The sequence below is a fragment of the Eurypyga helias genome, unplaced genomic scaffold, assembly GCF_000690775.1.
Source record: "Eurypyga helias isolate BGI_N326 unplaced genomic scaffold, ASM69077v1 scaffold6945, whole genome shotgun sequence".
Taxonomy (NCBI): domain Eukaryota; kingdom Metazoa; phylum Chordata; class Aves; order Eurypygiformes; family Eurypygidae; genus Eurypyga; species Eurypyga helias.
Genome location: NW_010249429.1, coordinates 7,118 through 25,992, shown reverse-complemented (window position 1 = coordinate 25,992; position 18,875 = coordinate 7,118). Strand labels below are relative to the sequence as shown.

Sequence of the window (18,875 nt, the reverse complement as noted above, 5' to 3'; positions counted from 1 at the left end):
GACAGCGTGTGCATATTTAGGGAATATATGCCCCAGCCTCAGAGACAGCAGCTCTTCTGTCAGGCAGAAATGACAAATAACCTTAGTTGGTCTGCAGTGCAGCATGCTCATTAAAGGAATGGTTGAATCTCATCCAGATAAGCCAGCAACCAAAAAGCAAAGCATTACTGCTTGAGAATGACAAGAGCTTGTTCTGAACTCATGCTGTCTACTATGGGTATTGAAGAGGACCCATGTGTAAATCACTAATGGAAGCCATTACAGTTACCAGCCTTTTATAATGGAATTTCTTACCAGAATTTTCATACGCTTCAAAACTGAAATCAGGTTTCCTGTCATCTGTCATGTGGTCATAAGTGATGTGTGGAACAGTTAACATCCTATCTGGAGAAGAAGGCCCATTGTCCTTGTCTAACTTAAATTTCTTCTTTTTAACCTAAAAATACAGAGACATTAAATTACTCAAACGAAGCCACATTTAGTTATCTCTTCAGTCATGTCTTCAGTGAGCTATAACCAGTCAAAAGAGTGCCTGACCAATTACATTTTCATGATGCTAACTCTATGAGTTTCTCAGTAAGACTGCCCTCCATCCTACCAAAACTGGCTAATCACTATAATTCTGCACATTGTCATCAGCAAATCCCCTGCCTGCTGTAAAAAAATCTGCTAACTCTGCAAGAGTTTATAGAAATCAAACTACCCCTGAATATCTTTCTCATTTTACAGATGCAATATTTATACCTTCAGCAAAAAGCTAATGGATATACTGCTACTGAACTTAGATGAGCCTGAGATACCAGGGAGGATTTTTGCAAAACATTCTCTCCTTCCAGCTTGAGACTACTGCACAAGACTCTTACAGTAGAGAGGATGAAGTATTATATAATCTAATGAACTTGACAAAGAAATTTTTGTTGCCGCTGTTTTTAACAAAAAAATTCTTAACTTATGGAATCAGTTGATATGAAAATACTACTGTATGTAGACACAATATGTCTTCAACATAAAAGCTTAGAAAGCCACAAAAATCAGTAGCTGTGAGAAGCAGCAGTTTTGTTTGTTATTTAAAAAACCAAACAAACAAAACCCATAAACAACACAAAACAAAAACAATTACAAGTGACTGTTTGGGAATTAGTAATTTTTTTTTTTCCTTTGCTTACAGTTTTCCAAACAACAACAGTAAGTTACTGAATGATGTGTCTGAGTTAGGTTGTTACTGCTCTTTTCCAAACCCATAGATCCATTAAAAAAAACAAAGCTTGGGAACTGAAGCAGATTAAGTTATAGTTTAAAACGTTTTTTACATTGAAAATCTCAAAACTGAAATGAAAATAAAACTTTGAAACCAAGTAATAATTGTAAAACAAACACAACAAATAGCCTTTAAAGTGTAAACACATTCAATTTCATTTTAAAATGTTAAATTACTGCAGTAGGAAATGTTATTACTGGTACCATCACAGATTTCTTCGGTTTTGGACTGGGTGACAGCAAATGATAGTTTCTGGCAGGTTTTCGAATGTATATTTTCCATGTAGAAGAGTCTGGGTTTTCCGCTGCATAGCATCTCCATGCAGTCTAGAACAAATGTTTTAAGCAACAGGACAGTTCATGAGATCAGATTTTTACCCACCTGTACTAAAGCAGCATTTTAATCATTCTTTATTTAATAGTATTCTTAAACTTCCCCGCTGGAAACAAACTCAGCATGGTTTAGAGTCCTTATTTAATAAACAGAAACCACATGGTTTGAACTGGGCAAACCAGAAAGGGAGATCAGTCTTTTCAAGCGCAACATTTGTTTGCATTAGCAACAAATAAATAATAAGAGAGAATTCTTGACTGGACTCAAAAAGACTGGGGGTTAAATTTCCCAGTTTCCCTCTCTGACTCCAAGCAGTTTGCCTATTGTATCCTGTGTTTCAGGCTCCAACTCACAAAACAAAAATCATTCTTCCTGCCTCAAAGAGTACTACCAGGAAAAAAAAAAAAGAGCGATTGTGATGTGGTCAGTAGGGATATATTCATATGAAAAAATAAGAGTGAGAGGATGAGGGAACAGCACCAATGATTAACCAGGAACCAAAACCCAAACCCAATTCTTCCCTCCTGCCAACCACCAGTGATTAAAGTACTATGTTCTAAGACAAAAAGGAAGAAAAGCAGGGCTAGGAAATAAGACCAGAGACAAAACACTACGGCATGCTCTCTTAAATGTATGATACATCAGAGATGATTACTAATTAGTCTCCAAATTAAAAGCAGATCCTCCTGCGCTACATGAAAAAGGACACACATATACATACACAAAATCTGAAGTGGGAAAGGGCAGAAAATACTAGCTGAAAGAAAGCAAGTGGAGCAGACTGACAGAGGAAAACAGACAGCAGTTGGAAAGTAAAGGATCAGACCATCGCCATATACTTCCCACCATGGCTAATAGGATACTGGAAGAAACAACAGGCCTCTAGAATAAAACAATAAGGAATACAGGAAAAAAATATCACCCATTTCAGCTGTTGTCTTGTACTTATTTCATAAGCTTCTTGGTTTAAGAAAAACCTTTTGGCAAGTTATTTGTAGATTATTTATTAACTTGGGCATTTAGAAGCCCACAGCTATTAGTAAATCATAATTACCACTATTAAGAACAGGTAGTCAGCTACTCCTTGTCCATCCTCCAAGTCCTCCTTAACATTTCAGGTGAAGCCAAGTACAACATTCTGGACATGCAATCTCAGGCTTCCCAATAATTTGGGGTTGATTTCCCAAAAGAATCAGTGGAAACAGTAAAAATCCATCCTTTGCAAAACCATACCTTTTTTCTGACCATGCAATCCAAACAAAACACATTGAGTCTCAAGATTTTTGGCTAATCTCTGGCTATAACCAGAGCCCTAAATTTAAACATTTTTCACATTAACTCTGGGACTGTTTAGTTTCAAGCATAAACTTTACAGTTAGCTACTGTTTCCATAAAAAGCTTAACCTGGAAATCCATGTTCACTCATGAAGCTAGAGAAATAAGTCATATGAGAACGCAAAAATGATATGGCTTAGGTGTACGTCTGCATTTCTGTTAAATTGGATCCCTGTGCTTCTAAAGCTACATGCAGATACTGAGTGAGGGAGGAAAAACTGGAAAAATGTAGAATTAAACAATATTTATACTACTCCACGGTGAAATGCTGGCTCCAGTGAAGTAAAGGATAAAATCTCACTGACCTTACTGACACTGAACTGCAACCGTGTTTTTAACAAAGGGGATCAAAATTTTTCTGCCTGTATGTTATCCTACACAAAAAGACTAATTTTTGCAGAATCTCAGTGGTTCTCAGCTCCTCCTATCCTAAAGCTGAAAAGTTCAGAAAAGATTTTCCTATTTAGCATTCTGACTTAATTCTCTGAAATTTGAGATTTTTAAGAATTTACTTGGCCTCAAGAGAAAGAAGCATGTCTGACACTTGGCTTCACAAGCAACAGTGTGTTTTTTAGAAGTACAATTTTACATGAAGTCTCCTCTCCATTTTTCACTACTGCAAGCACAGTATTTGATAACGCTTCCCTCAGTTAAACTGAACAATAACTACAGGATATCCTTCAGTTTTGATTTTGACCAGCTGAATTAAACAGTTCGCACTGAATTTGCTGAATTAACCTTTCTGCAGAACTTTTCTGCTCATTAGTTTATATTAAAGGTGGGATTTCCAAAATCTTTTAAAAAACTTACATCTGTAACTCCTATATGATTTTAATGGGAATCAGGCATGGAAATAGTGCCAACAGTTCTGAAAAAAACCAACCTATAAATGGAAAGAAATTATAGTATGCAAAATGCAGGAACTCAGTACCTGTATGAGAGAGGCTGCAGCCGGAATTTGACGGTTGAAATGCTTCTGCCTTTGTTTCTGTTGCACCTTTAAGGCAAAGCCTGAACCAAGAATTCCCTGTGGGAAGAAAGAAAACTCCAATCTCTTTTTAAGGGCGAAGAAAACCCACACATAAGCTTGCCAAATTATGTTGTATTAATAAACTTCTATTCAGCATCATAAAACACAACTAATTATTTAGAGGAAATGACTTCATATTGTTAAGTTTTTAGACTCAGTATGAGTTGTTGAAACAAACTATGAATGCTCTCATGCCCTGACCCAAAGCCTGTTTAAGTCAGCTGGACTCAAACGCTAAAGAGTGAGCAGAAATGATATTTCATACCATTTTAAAGCCTTGTAAATGCTTGTGCAGAGGAACAAAAAAATAGGGAGAAATATTAATCTGATGTGCCTAACTTCATTTTTATGAGACGTAGAGCTTTGGCATGTAATGACTCAGGTCACAAGAAAGACCTTTTAATTGGGAGTATGGTAATTTCTGTTTCCCTATGTTAACCCCTGCTGTGAGGGAAGGAGAAAGAAGAGGAAAAGGAATATTACAAACTGATCAGCAGTTCAGTGAATTCAATACAAGGCCATCTAATCCTCTCTCACAGACATGGACTAATGGCACTGGATAATGTACAACCTGAAATAGCCCCCGAGCGCTGTGTAACTATGAAGTCCAAAGTATAGAGTGAGACATTTATGTAGTCGTTTGCATAGCTATAGACATATTTAACAGCGGCTTTAGTAACAGATGAAGATGGGATCTTCTGTAAGCCAGCTTACTTGAATACACCTACTCGAGAAAAGCAGAACTCATTTTCTACCTACAGTAGTCAACGTGTCGGAGCAGCCAGTGATCTTGGCTCAATCTCCAAGAACTGTATTAATCATCAAGTGTTTTGAAAGGAACAGGAAAGGCTGTTCCTATTATGTTCATTTAGTAAAGATCAAAGAGTTAATGATGCTCAAACATCACTTATTTGGGAAATGAAGGATCATTGCTAGATCCAGAACCCACACCGGTTGTGTTTAGCCACAATTACCTATGACTGTGATCTCGGCCAGTTCTCCTTATGTAAAACAGCAACGAGGCAGCACGCAATAGTTACTACCTGTCAACTACTTACTGCTAGAGCTGCAAACCTTAAAATTCCCCCTTGGGCCAACTCACAAGAATAACTTCATTCAGTAATAAAATCACAGTAATAAAGGGGTGTTTGTTATTATTTCACTTCTACAAATGACTAGGGAAATCTGACAGGTAAGCATAAAAGCACTGCTGTAAAGGTGGGGCTGCTACACAATTATTTATAAAACATCTTTGCTGGCACTCAAGTCTGAGGGAAAAAAACCCGCAACCCTTCAGTCAAAATAGCTTTTGGCATTTTTCTTACAGATCACTTCATTTACCCGATCTCTCTTCTAAACAAGGAATTAGTGTGTGAAAGACATGGAGGTGGGAAGAATATGCTTTAAGGAAAAGCTGACGCTGGAAAGTAAAAATCTACACATGATTACACTCCTCTGCGAAAGGTTGCATACCTTTAAAGTAAGAAACTACTTTTAAAAAGCCCTGGTGCTTTCATAGTTACTATTTCATGTTGGGGAGAATTTTTGTGATGGCACTGGCAGAAAAGCAGTATTCTCATCCATCCTGTACTTCTCCACACCACTTCGCTGACACAACTACGCGAACGTCTGCTAACACAACTGTTTGTGTCACTGACCTGAAAAACTGGCTGAAAAATAAACTTTTTAACAGCACAATTCAGGACTGTTGCTAGATTTGTGGAAAAAAATACCCTTAACTACCCTTGGCATTGAACATTTTGGGTTTTCAATCCACAGTCCAGATTTCATGATTTTAGATTTACCCTTGGTACTCAAGGGCCTTCTTTCTTGTTAGAAAGTACTTGGGAACCCGTTTTCACTGCAAACAAGGTGTCATAAAACCTTTAAAAGTTCCACTCTAGGTCAGTTTTGAAAATGGGACTTTGGCCATGGCCAGATGACGATTTGGCAGAGTTGCATCAGAGTCCCTGTCTGGTTATTGTAGTCTCTCTGCCAGTGACACATTTACAGCAGCTCTGCTAGAAGGATGTGAAAGAATGCTCTGAAGTTCACCCTGGACCTAATCAGTAGAGTAAACTATGAGTAAATGCCTTTCAAAGCCAAAACATCACTAAGCCACTGAATCCAGAAGTAATTAGCATGAGAAATCATTTCTTCTACACTTCTAAGATGGGCAGAAAAAGTATTTTGAATTAAACATCTTCCTCAAGTACATATCTAGTGTTGCATGCAATAGACACCGCATATTCACTTTTTTTAGCTACTTACAGAAGCTCTTTTGCTTCTACAACATACATATATTTTAATTACAATATAAAAGTTTAATACATGGCTTTCACAACGTCAGGTTAAATAAAAGGTTAAAGAATCAATAACAAGTTTCCTCTGACAACTCATGAGCCAACGCCAAGTTGCCAGCAAAAGCAGAAGAGAACCTACCGCAGGTAGTGCAAAAAAGGAAATCGCAAATACTGAAAAACAAGATGCAATGGTCTTTCCTATCCAGGTCTGAGGCACTTTATCCCCATAGCCGATAGTTGTAACAGTCACCTGTAAAGAGAAACACACAGAGCATTACAGCAAGTATCCATGTGGCTGTTTGGGTTGTTCTTTCATTCTCTTTAATCTACGTTAAAGAAACATCAGTTGTATTCTTAACTCTCCCAATGACAGTCTGTGTGACATTAATGAAAGTAACTCTCCTCTCCAGGTTTGCTTCCCCATCTAAAATAGATGGAAAAAGGTACAGGAAATTGAATTACGATAAAATGCTTGTTTAAGATCTTGTACCATAAACCATTAAAGTCTTCATGGCTGAGGCAACTTTACAGCATATGAGGTTACTGGAATACAGATTGCCTGCCCATGTCACGCACTTTCCTTAGGAAGAGGCTGCCAGCAGTTCTGAATTGCTGATTTTCTTGATGGGCAGGAGATGTTTGCTGAGAGTATTACAGGGCTGTTGCACAGAAAGAGCATATAAATACTGCAACCATGGTCCATGACTGGGGTCAGACATGAAGTATTCTAGAGAATAATATTGGTATAAATAGCAAGAGAAGCTGAAAAAAACCTCCCACGGAGTAAAGATCCTGAAAACATAGGCTAACAAATCACCAATTCGTACACCAAGAGCAAGAACAGATAATTTAATGCACACATGCAGGAAACATCTGTTGAGTTTGGGTTTCAAAAAACTGAAGTACAGATTACCACCACAGTGATGTAGCATAACAAGGCTTAACAAGTCATTATTTGCATGAGCTCAATGAAGGGATGGATTTGTTTAAAGCAGAAGGATACATTTGGCATCTGAGAGCAATTTAAATTCACCTATGTCACATGCCATTTCTGAATTTGGAAATTAGAGAGATTTTTCTCTGTGACTTTGAAGAAGGCTAATGAAATCAGAGCATGGGAAACCACATAAAGCTCTCAAGCAGCTGAAACACCTCAATTGTTGGCTATTCAGATTTTCGCCTGAAAGGATGGGCTTCAGCAGCCCAGGACACAGAGGAGGTCAGCCCCAGCAATCAGAGACAGGCCATCCCCACCTCATCCTGCAGTGCTCCTAGTGCTCCCGCGTGCTGTAATGCAGACTGCCCAGCGACTGCAGAAATGCAGGCAATGCCCAGGGCAGCATTTCCAAGGGAGAGGAGAAGGGAAGGGCAGATTTAGAGAGCCAAGATGTTTGTTAAGGGAGTGAAGGGATGGAGAACCTCGGTTTGGGAAAATAAAAGAGCATGATGAGTGCCTCAGGAAAAATGTGGTTGTCAGCCACTTTAATAATTATCCATGCCTACTGAGAGATGAGCCATCCTAAGGAAATCATGTGGGTATAAGTTCCAACCTGAGCTGTACCTCAAACACATGAATCAAGCCACCCATACTCAAACTGTCCACCTTCTAAGCAACATCATTCCATGCCTGTCAAGCACATGGGAAAGGGACAGCTCTAGCTGCTTGAGGTGGCGATGTTAAAAGTTTATTGCAAGTTGCTGATAATCAAAGCATTCAAGTGTTAGCATTTAATTTTCAATAAAAGTTTTCAAAATGTGGCTTGTTTCCAAATCTGTTTCATATCCTACAAAAGTATTTTAAGAATGAGTAAGGTGAGATAAGTACCCAAGTACCTTTGCCTGTATTCCTGAAATACCACCTTAATCAGGGCCTGATGAGGAATGGAAGGGATGACATTCTCGCCTTACCTACATTCTAATTACAATTTTCTGTTCAAAAAATATGGCATAAAAAAAGAACTATAATTATGGGAAAAGTGATGGCCTCCAATACCTTCTTACAGAAAAGATTATGACAGAAAACAGTGGCTTATGCCTCAGTTTTTGAAAAGATCTACAAACACTTGTCATTGCGAAGTGTTACTCTGTGTTACAATCTTAACATCCAGTTGAAATATATACATTAACTAGAAACTGGAAAAGAAATATGTGCTTTTGAGCTGACTGAAGTATAACTGAAGAAAAATTCGTATATGACTAAGTACATCTCCCCTTTCCCACCACCCCCCGCTCATCCCTTCTGAATTGGTCTGTATGAAGCATCAGTGACACTAGAAAAGTATTTTTGGTGCTGTTTAGGAAGGTTTTTTTAAAAACATTCTGGAAATTGGGCTGCAAATCAAAATGTGTGTTTAAGTTAACGTTCTCCTCCGCCCTCATAACTAATCCATCTATAAATGCATTGTATTCCAAAATTACATTTTCTTCTTCCTCCAAGATACATTCTGTTGAAACCTTACATGCCGAGTTCCTGCCCAAAATTAATTTTTACAACCAGATTATAGCCCCCTAAAGAGTACAATACTGATTTTACAGTTGTAAAATAGGATCTTATAATGGAAATACTGACTCAACTTCTACTCCAGCATAGTAAATATGCTGGCATAATGAAATTAAATTGACACAAGAGCTCACACATTAAAGTTCAATTGAAAAGCAGCATGTAAGGCTAATTGTTTTAATTAGGAACAAAAGCATATTCATGCCTTTACTATTTCAGAACATTGATCTGATGTACATCACTACAGGCTTTGGTATTAAGACTAATCTTGTTCCTATTAAATATGCATCAATAGTCTGAAGGAGGAAATATGGAGCAAAAATCCACACAGCAAGAAGAAATAATGTTTGTCAGCACTGAATAGGGAAGGGAATTTATTGAAGGCTATCAGGCTAAAGTGAGTGCAAACTAACCAGGTGAGTAACAATGCCCTGTTGATTAAGTCCTTGCTGTGTGCCTTGCAAAAATTTGGATAGTTAAACAGCTACAGAGTATAAAAACGCATGATTCAGAGGCATTAAAAAGGCAGACTTCACAGGACTGTGGGAGCAAACACAAGCTAAAAGATTTAAAGAGCCAAGCATTAAAGCAACTAAGGGAAAATCACCTTATAGAAAACACTTTAACTGCTTTGTTTCTAAATTTGCAGCACTGCAACTTCAGAATCAATCACCCTAGGTATTGTTTTGCATGCCAAATGCCACTCAGAAGTTTTCTGATCCACTCACAATGCCCATCTTGATTAAATCAGGTAATACAAGAACAACATTCAGTGATACACCAGAAATATCCACCGGCTCCCCGACTTCTTTGCAAATGAAGTAAATTGTAAAATGGCTTGAACGCCTTCCTGAACGCCTAAGTGTAAGGAACACATCAGAGCCCCTCTCGTGCTTGACATCTTATTCCGGCAACTGCACTCATGCAAGTTGAATACAGAGTAGGATCTTTCCAAGCTGCTGAAATCCATGCAGCGCAAGTGCAAACAGATTAGATTCTCCTGCTTTTATTTTACTGTGAAGTATGCAATCTGTACAAAGCTCAGAAAATCCCTTGTGCTCTTTCGATAGTTTGAACTCTTTTCCAAATGACATATCTCTCTTCCTTGGGCACATAAGTACGTTAGTGATAAGAACTGATTCACACAACAGAAACTCCACTTTCGGCTCCCAATCACCTCTACGTGCATCGCAGCACTCTTGGAAGATTCAAGTTACATCCTTCAGATGAACAAGTTAAGAGACAGTGTTCTCCAGGGCACAAATGTTTTGAAACATTGGAATTAAAATTGTAATCCAAAGCTGAAGACTTCCGGTCACTACTATTACAAACATCTAAAAGGGATGTTTGGATTCTTTTTGTTCTTAAAATTTCAAAGTAATTTTTGTATCGTTATCACTGCAGGCTCAAACCACCATTCTTGATGCAGTTGAAGTACATAACTGAGATGCAGCCACAGCTGAAGGACACCAAAACACTTAACTTAGGATGTGAAATGAAACTGCACATCCACTCGCAAACACAACAGCAGAACATGGTTTTATGCACGCTTAGAAGTCAGCAAACCTATCAACGTTTGTCCTTGGTGAGAAAGCATATATTGAATTAAGAAGAAAAAACACTTAACTAAAGCTGGTACTTGCAGGCGGTTGCGCAATCCAATTACAGCCAATTCAAAGGAATGGCCAGAGTGTAACACCCATGCCTGGCTATATTCAATAGCTGCTTATGGCAAATGGTGTTCATGATCAAAGGGACTGTTGCCACAATCCACATAATGGTTTTTCCTGAAGAATGTTTGTTCAGATGCAAAGCTTGGAAACCGTGCATCACTCAGTAGATACCAAAAGGGGAGCTCCCCTCAGTCTGTCTGAGACACAATCAAATTTAATGCTTAAGGGAAGGGGAGGAGGGGAAGATAGATTAAAAAAACCACCACACACACACAAAAAAAGTCCAGAGACAGTGAAATGATACATTCCCTGAAGGTGGTCATCGTTGACAGATTTTGTGAGAACATTTAGCATCTTACTTTTACCTGTGGGTTTTGTTTTGGGGTTTTTGTTTGTTTGTTGTGGATGTTGGGATAGGTTTTTTTAATTCTTGGTTTTATGGTCCAGAATCTATACTCTGTTTTTAAGAGTGTTAGTCTGGACAGAGATGACAGTATAGCAGACTACTTCTGAATACTTGTGCTGGGGAGCTGAAAGATGCATCATGTTACTTGTATTTTACTTGCAAATATTAAACTTGTCTTTTGAAAGACAGAGAATGCAGCCACTGGCAGAATTATTTGTTCAACGTGCACTGCGTTCAAAACCAGCAATAATACAGACAAATCTTTATGCCACAAAGCAACCTGACGTGTCTTCAAGAAGCCCATAAACTGGCACGGCAAATAGCTAGAGCACAGAGTTCTCAAGGAAATTCAAATAAAGCCCAGGAGGACAATTTACGTATGGAAATGGAAAACCAAAATAGATTTATAAATAACAACAATGACAATGAAGAACATCTAATTAGAAGTTATGCACCCTATGGGTATGTCTACAGTCAGCAAACACAGTACTATAAAAGTACCCAGTTCCAGATGCAGCTCAGTTGTGGCAACACAGACCTTTTCTATGGTTTACTTTATCCTGTGCTACATACTCTATTGCCACTACCCAAAGACCTTCAGTAGTGTATTCACACGCTGAGATAGCAAAAAAAACCTGCAGTGTTGTAGAGTGAGAAGGGATTGGGCGGGGTGGGGCATGGTGAAAACATTAGCAAGTACTTTTCTTGTAGAAGTATTCTCTGTTATGCAAGGGAAGTGCACTTTCAGAGAAGCATTCCCAGACAGATGACCTGTCTACGTTGGTGAATGAGACAAGCTGAGAATTATCATCTTCTGCATGTCCAGTTCAAAACAGACTGAAACAGGTTTCCAGCAACCAGAATTTGTGGTGTTTAAGGGATGCTGAAAATTCTAGCTAAAACATGACCAAAACTTTTCAGACCTAACACTTTGAGAAGGGGTTTGTATGAGTTTGAGACCTTTATTAGGAAGCATCCTGACACTTAGTGACCTCCCAGTTGCCCTAACTTTACAGGACCTTTTCCTAGCAAAAGGCATGAAGAATGTGACAACATCAAAACACCAGAAATAGATGCTAAAATCCTTTTAGCAGTTAGCAGAAGTATAGCATCTGCATTCAGAGCAGAACAAGAACACTAAATTCTATTTTTAGTATTCAAGAAATTACATTACGGGTTCATTGAATGCAGCCTCGCACTTCAAGCGGCATGCTGCAACATAACAGAAGTTGTAACAAAGAAAGAATATTATCATAATTAAACTTATGGGTTAATTTAGTTTACTGTAATTAGAAAGACAAAGTAACTGGCAGGCCTAGTACCAGAGCAAGACTTCCCCGAAAGGAGAGTATTTCAATACTCTGACAAATCGCATTGCTTCTACGGAAGGTTTTACTGCATTTTCAGTGAGACAGTCTGGGCTGTCACTTACTCAATTTTTAATGCCAACACCAATGACAGCATGTGTTTTTAAATGCAGCTACATCTGCCACTGTTAATTACCAAGTCATCTGACTGCTGTACTGGAAAATGAAGACACCGTGAGGACATGAAAGCATTGAAAAAGCTACTTGCCAGAAAGCCACGTCCTTGTGCTACATAGCAGATTTTTGATCCTAAGAGAGGCTGTATTTAACCATGGCCGTCAGCAAGAGGAAAGAATTCTGCAGCAGATCTTAGCAGCAGCCTCAATGAAACCTGTTGTATTCAAAAAAAGCTACGTATGCATTTCAGCACCAGGAAACCTGCAATTGACTTGCTCATCAATAGATCTTTCCTTCCTGAAACAGCAAGTGGTACTGTTTGTAGAGAGAAGACTAAGCACACGCAGAGCAGAATACTATAAATATTTCTTAAAAAATATGTTTTATTAGTGAAACAGACGTGTCAGTCCTATCATTCTTCCGCATGAGACTTACTAGCAGTCTCATTTTTAACAAAGAAGCAGCAATTTCTTTTGATTTAAAACAGCAAAGAGAAGACTTGAGAAGAGCAGCACAGTTTGAAAAGGCAAGCATGGAATCAGTAGTGTTGCCTATGCACTTTAGAGATCTGTAGCACTTCATGGTGACTGTTTTATTAATCGACATATAATTAAAGCAGATAAAAACAAGTCATTGCTTGAATGCTAATGATAAGGAAAAAAGACTTTCAAAAAGTACCTTTCTTTGAACTGCAATAGGAAAAGGAAAGGGAAACAATTACAGATGGGAAATCCCAGAACAGAGCAGCCAACCTAATATTTACATATCATGCAGGAAAAGAGGGAATTGTTACTACCAGCAGAAACAAAATTAAAACATTTACTAAAATATAATCCCAGAACAGAGTGGCCACACTAGTAGGTACATATAATAAATGAAAATAGACATCTGTCACTAGCAACAGCAAGAAAGATGAACTTTATTAGGAAAACTAAAGATACACCTACTCCAAACATGGCAGCACCTCTGAGCAAGATGAGAAACCTCTGAGCAAGACGGTGTGTTGACACAGCACAGACAAATGCCACATAAGGATACTAAGTGGGTTCCAGAGCAATGTAATCACTTTTTTTAAAGTCCTGTGTCTGGATTTCTTGTCTCAAATGCTCGTTGTTCTGGAATTAGTCCATTTTGAAAAAACAGGGAAGTACTGTCCCAAGCCAAATTGCAAATCATCAATAACTTGTGTGGGTTTGTTTTTTTGGTTTGTTTGGTTGGTTTTTGTTTGGGTTTTTTTAAAAGGACAAAGCCCAAACCACACAGAGGAAGGGGAAAAAAAAAAAAACACCAAAACCCACCCAAAACCACCACCACACAAAACACCAGCCCTGATCTCACAAGACTCTTAACCACCTTAGAAGGTTGAACCCTACCATGAGAAAGGTAGCAAGAAGTAATCACTGTAACAGAAGGGAAGACAGGATAAGAAAAGAAGAACGGTTGTTTCTACATCTCGTACACATCATTTGATCACTTTGGATCACATAAGACTATAAACACCAAATAAAACTTGATCATCTGTAGTATTTCCTTAGTTTCAAAGAACTATAAAACCAGGACATGCATTGAAGCAATAAGAGGCCATTTCAAAGGGCTGTTCTTACTCCATGCTTGCTTGAACTTCACTCCACATCTGAAGGTGTTAACTACTTCCAGTATATGTGAAATTGCAATACTTACTACTCCCCACCACAGGGCATCTGCATAGCTACCAAACTCTGTTTCTCCAGAATCATTTACAGCATCTTTTTCAGCCAGGTACACAAAATAAGAGGAAAAAATCAGGCCCAGAAATCCAATGTAGAGTGTAGTTATCAGCTCCTGTAAAGAGAATCAAAATAACAGGAATATGATATTATTGAGACACTGAAATTACCTACCACTGTTGGTTTTTAAAAGATAATTGGAACAGAAAAATGTAATTTCCGCAATTAATAAACACTGACACCGACTGCTGGCTGTGCAAATTAACAAAAGTCCACTGAGCTCAATGGTGAAAGAATTTACACCAGAGCTGATGACGCGGTCCAGCACACACACTTCAGAGTCAAAACAACCTCCTCGCTTGCCAGCGTGGCTCACTACCATTTTGGTCACCAAAGTGTAGTTGGGTAATTTTTTCAGGCAGTGCCACATTCAAAACAACTTTGGAATTTAGATACATATTATTAGGAATATTCAGACTACTTTTCAGTAGGCTCAGTTTCTATGGCTAAAGTCCAACTACAAGTCAAAAGTTTCCCAAAGTGGAGGTGAATATTTTTAATCTTTTAGGAACTTTTTGTCCTTTGAACAAGGCAGAACAACCATACTTGGATAAAATAAATGACTGCCTGCTCCCTCATTAAATATACTCGATATCAGCCGCATGTCTGCATACATGTTGTTCCGAACATAAGGACTTTTGCACCAATTACTAATGCCATTCCTCAGGGTACTGGGACTTACTTGTCTGTGAATGAAAACTACTGACCCCAGCAGCCTCCATGTACCACCCTGACGGTCAACATGCAGCATTCGCAAAATCTGCAGGAAACGGATGCCCCTGGAACACAATTTTTAAACGAATGAAGAGGCTAAAGATACAAGAGAAGAAATAGAGGCAGAGAGGGGAAATCTGTCTCTTCCAAAGGACTGCTTTGAGAGAGACATTGTATTTTACGTTAGACTTAACAGCCTGTCTCTTTTCACCCATCTTTCATCGTGTTTGTTATGAAGACAGCATGGGGAGACTGTGCAAGAGAAGGACAGAGCTTTGTACACATGGCTAGTTAGAATAATTCAAAGATTCAGGAATTTTGGACACCAACAGTGAATGCTATAGATATCATTCAGCAACACATACTTGACCTGCACCCCAGGATGGGAAACAACATACAGAAGCAGCTAACTAAATGTCTGAATTCCTCACCTTTGAGGAATTTCATAGGCAATTTGAACTAGACAGTCCAACAATATTTAAATTGTTCATTACAGGAGAGCCACTGCAATTCTAGAGCATCGCTGCAGCTAGCGCGCAGAGCACAGTACACTGCCGTGTACCCTCTCATTCAAGAGAGCCAAGTGGCATGACCTTCCTGAGCATAAGGTGGATTCCGTTCATCAGAAACTCACAACCGCTAATGACAGGCATTTTATGAAGAAGCAGCTTGAAGACATCAGAGACACGAAGCATGAAAGGGTTGCTGTAAAACCGAGCCAAGAAACCAGACCAGGGTTTGGGTAGAAACCACCCAGCTGTGGAAAGGAGGCCAGGATATGTGCACCTCTATCCCCACCAGACAAATATTACAGCCAGACAACACACACAAAATTTTATTTCCCCCACACTTCATGGGATCGCTGTTTCACACCCATACATGATTGGTGATCTGCTCCGTTACATGACTCTGAGCAGCGACTTGTTTTCTCCTGCAAAAATTGAAACAGGAGCTACAAAAAGAAAAAAACCCCACACCTTACTCAGCACCGTTTTCTTTTATTGCATATAATTACCTGATAGCTGAGGTTGCAAAGACTTGGCCTTTAGACCCCACACAAAGAACTATCATGGATGCAACAACTACGATTAAATCTGGAAAATAAAAGTCAAAAGAAAAAAATGAGTTAGCAGCATCTTGCAATACACTTCTGGAAGACTGTTATTATTACCAATGCCAATGTTACTGTTACAACTGGAAGAGTCACCCCTAGTTGAGGTTTTTGTTTATATATCGAGAGCTCTATTGTAACATATAAAGAAAATGTAACTGTGAGGTATGATAGAAAGGTTTTACTGGGATGGGTCCAAGATGGCCACATTCCAGATGAATGATGAGAGGGACCTGAGCTACTATAAAGCAGCCTCAGCAGCCTGGAATCCTTATTACCTAGAACCCATGAAGAATTTCAGCAGTTTCTACATATTAACTCTTTTGTGTATCTTATTTTCTCTGCTGTTTAAGACAATATTTTATTCATTGACAGAGGTTTTTGGGTTTATTTCATATACAAGACAATTGCCTTACTATTACCACATCTGTCCAGGTCTAAAAGGGAGAGAAAAATTGGAATTCGTGTATGAGTAATTTAGTTTAGTCATTCATACTCTAGGAGTGTACTCTGTGCCTCAGGCCTAGTTAATTTTGGAAAGGAACTCTTTATTTTGGAGAATAAAATAGTGCTTAACACATATCTGGGAAAGTGGAATTTTGTTTTGCTTTCCAAGCTGAAATAAACTGATGCTGTTTCAGAACCCCTAGTGTTCTAGGTCTCAAGAGAAATGGATTTTGGACAGAACAGTTAAAGCCGTTTTATAGTTGCAGTCACACCTGAGATACAGTTGTTATTTTTATATATATGCACAGAGAAGCTAAACTAAACCATTTTGTGATCCCAGAAAATACCTAGATACAAAATTTGTAATTTATATCCAGCAAAACAGTAGATACAGTTTTTCTAAACTATCTTCTACTCAACAACAAATAATGCTTCTAAAAGGTGGAAAAAACTGTCGCATAACACAAATTACTATGCTTCTATAACAATAACCCTCTTCCAAACTCTGGTTTGTTTAATCCATTTAAATATAAAGTGCTTCAGGATAAGGGTCTTTACATATTTCTCTCAATAGGGGCTAACAAAATACAGATTGATTTTTTATTATTACGTTTCTTTTGGTAAAATTGTTAAATGCATCAAAAGCATTCTAAAAAAAAAAATCATGGTTTGTAACAGATATGGAACATATGGGTGTATTCTCTAGGAACACTGAGCTCACGTTAAGAAGCCAAATTGCAGTGAATATCAAGGGAATTCAGGTGCCCAGATGCAAATGCATCACTGAACACCACATTTTAATCCAATAGATACACAAAGTAACTACAGTGCACCTACCATGGTCCACCATGCAGCATGTAGCTCATTAAAGTGCAAAATAAACTCATAATAAATTATTCAAATGGCTGCTGGCGGGGGGGGCGGGGGAAGGCCATTCAGTATCTTTTAAAAAATAAAAAAAAAACTAACAAAAAACCACACTCCACAGTTGTAGCTATTGTACAGAGTCTGGGATCCTGAGGTCACCGGAGACAGGACTATGGCCAAGACTTATTTCTGGCAAAGTTTCAGATCACTTGTAAAAAGAAAACACTCTGCTCTTCTGGAAAAACAAACCAAGCTACGTTTATTCTCAAATGACAGTGCCATGGATTCCTGAGAGGAAATTCAGATCTACGTTAACACTAATGACAAGAGTGCTTGCTCTAACTTGGCTTCAACTACTGCAGAAATTCTACTTCTCAGAACTTTCAAGGACAAGTTTTACTCATTGTTTACATCAACTTTGCAAACTGTGCATACTCACCAATGATTGAAATAGGCTTCCTAGCAAAACGAAGCCTTCCCCATATTCCAACATATTTACTGCGGCATCCTGCTGACCATAACCGAACCACATATTCTGTTCCAAAGAATACCACTAATACAATTTCCTACAAGAAACAGACAGGGAACTAGGTTAACTCTTTCATCTTTTTATCAGAATGTATTAGGAAACGCTGAAATAAAATGTAAAATTTGGAAGGGGGGAAAAAAGTCAAACAACAACATTATGTCAGATAACAAAATTATCTAAAGGTAATGGAGAAACCTGTAAGAGCAAAGAAAGAAAATATTAAGAGGAAGTTTAAATACTTCAATTGCATGCAGTTTGGCTTGTCTACACCTACTAAAACTGAAAAGCATTCTGTGCAGTTCACTTGGTCTAATTCAAACAAAAGGTTTCCTGACTGAGCCAAAGAAAACAAGCAGAGTCTGTATTCAGATTATGAGTATTTTGCAAGCGCATTTCATGTCGGGAAGAGGTGTGTTTCACATTCCATTTACCATATCAGTTAACCTCCTACTACTTTATACTTTTTCAGTCTTTCTTTAATCTCACACGAATTGAAGAAAGCTTTCTAGTACCCATTACCAATATGTCGGTCTCCAGGTGCACTGAGAACAGTGAGACCTCAACTACACCTTTCCCATCCTCAGAAGTTGAGGCCTAGTCTTGAAGCCTTGCCGGCACCAAGCTATGCCTTCTCCACAGACCCATGCTACGGTATGACTTCGGAAATGCCTACAAAGCGATAGATGTCAAAGACATCTGACATTCTAGTCAACATCAGGTCGCGTTTGGAACGTGGTCAGTGAGCAGGTACCCCTTGCTTTTCTACAGACGGGTTGAGCACAGCATACTCAGCATTAGTCTTGAAGCCTTGCCGGCACCAAGCTATGCCTTCTCCACAGACCCATGCTACGGTATGACTTCGGAAATGCCTACAAAGCGATAGATGTCAAAGACATCTGACATTCTAGTCAACATCAGGTCGCGTTTGGAACGTGGTCAGTGAGCAGGTACCCCTTGCTTTTCTACAGACGGGTTGAGCACAGCATACTCAGCATAGTTTCCCTGAGTGTGCGAGAGCTGCAATACTTCTTCTTGGTCAACTCGATTAGTAACTGGTCACGTTCTCTATCAGAGCCAACAGAAAAATCTACTATTTGGAATGGTAACTGTGGATTGTAA

General features: G+C 38.7%; 1 protein-coding gene across 1 annotated transcript in view; it reads right to left on the bottom strand.

Annotated features, from left to right (window-relative positions):
- KCNQ1 (potassium voltage-gated channel, KQT-like subfamily, member 1) overlaps positions 1 to 17,793 on the bottom strand; it is a gene marked incomplete at its 5' end in the record, with an annotated part of 24,418 nt that extends 6,625 nt beyond the window's left edge. The window contains 8 exons of the mRNA XM_010151346.1: positions 295 to 436; positions 1,462 to 1,584; positions 3,858 to 3,953; positions 6,399 to 6,509; positions 14,003 to 14,143; positions 14,771 to 14,867; positions 15,818 to 15,896; positions 17,667 to 17,793. Of these exons, the coding sequence (XP_010149648.1) occupies positions 295 to 436; positions 1,462 to 1,584; positions 3,858 to 3,953; positions 6,399 to 6,509; positions 14,003 to 14,143; positions 14,771 to 14,867; positions 15,818 to 15,896; positions 17,667 to 17,793 (916 nt within the window). The remainder of the gene's footprint in view (positions 1 to 294; positions 437 to 1,461; positions 1,585 to 3,857; positions 3,954 to 6,398; positions 6,510 to 14,002; positions 14,144 to 14,770; positions 14,868 to 15,817; positions 15,897 to 17,666) is intronic.
- Between the last annotated feature and the right edge of the window lie 1,082 nt (positions 17,794 to 18,875).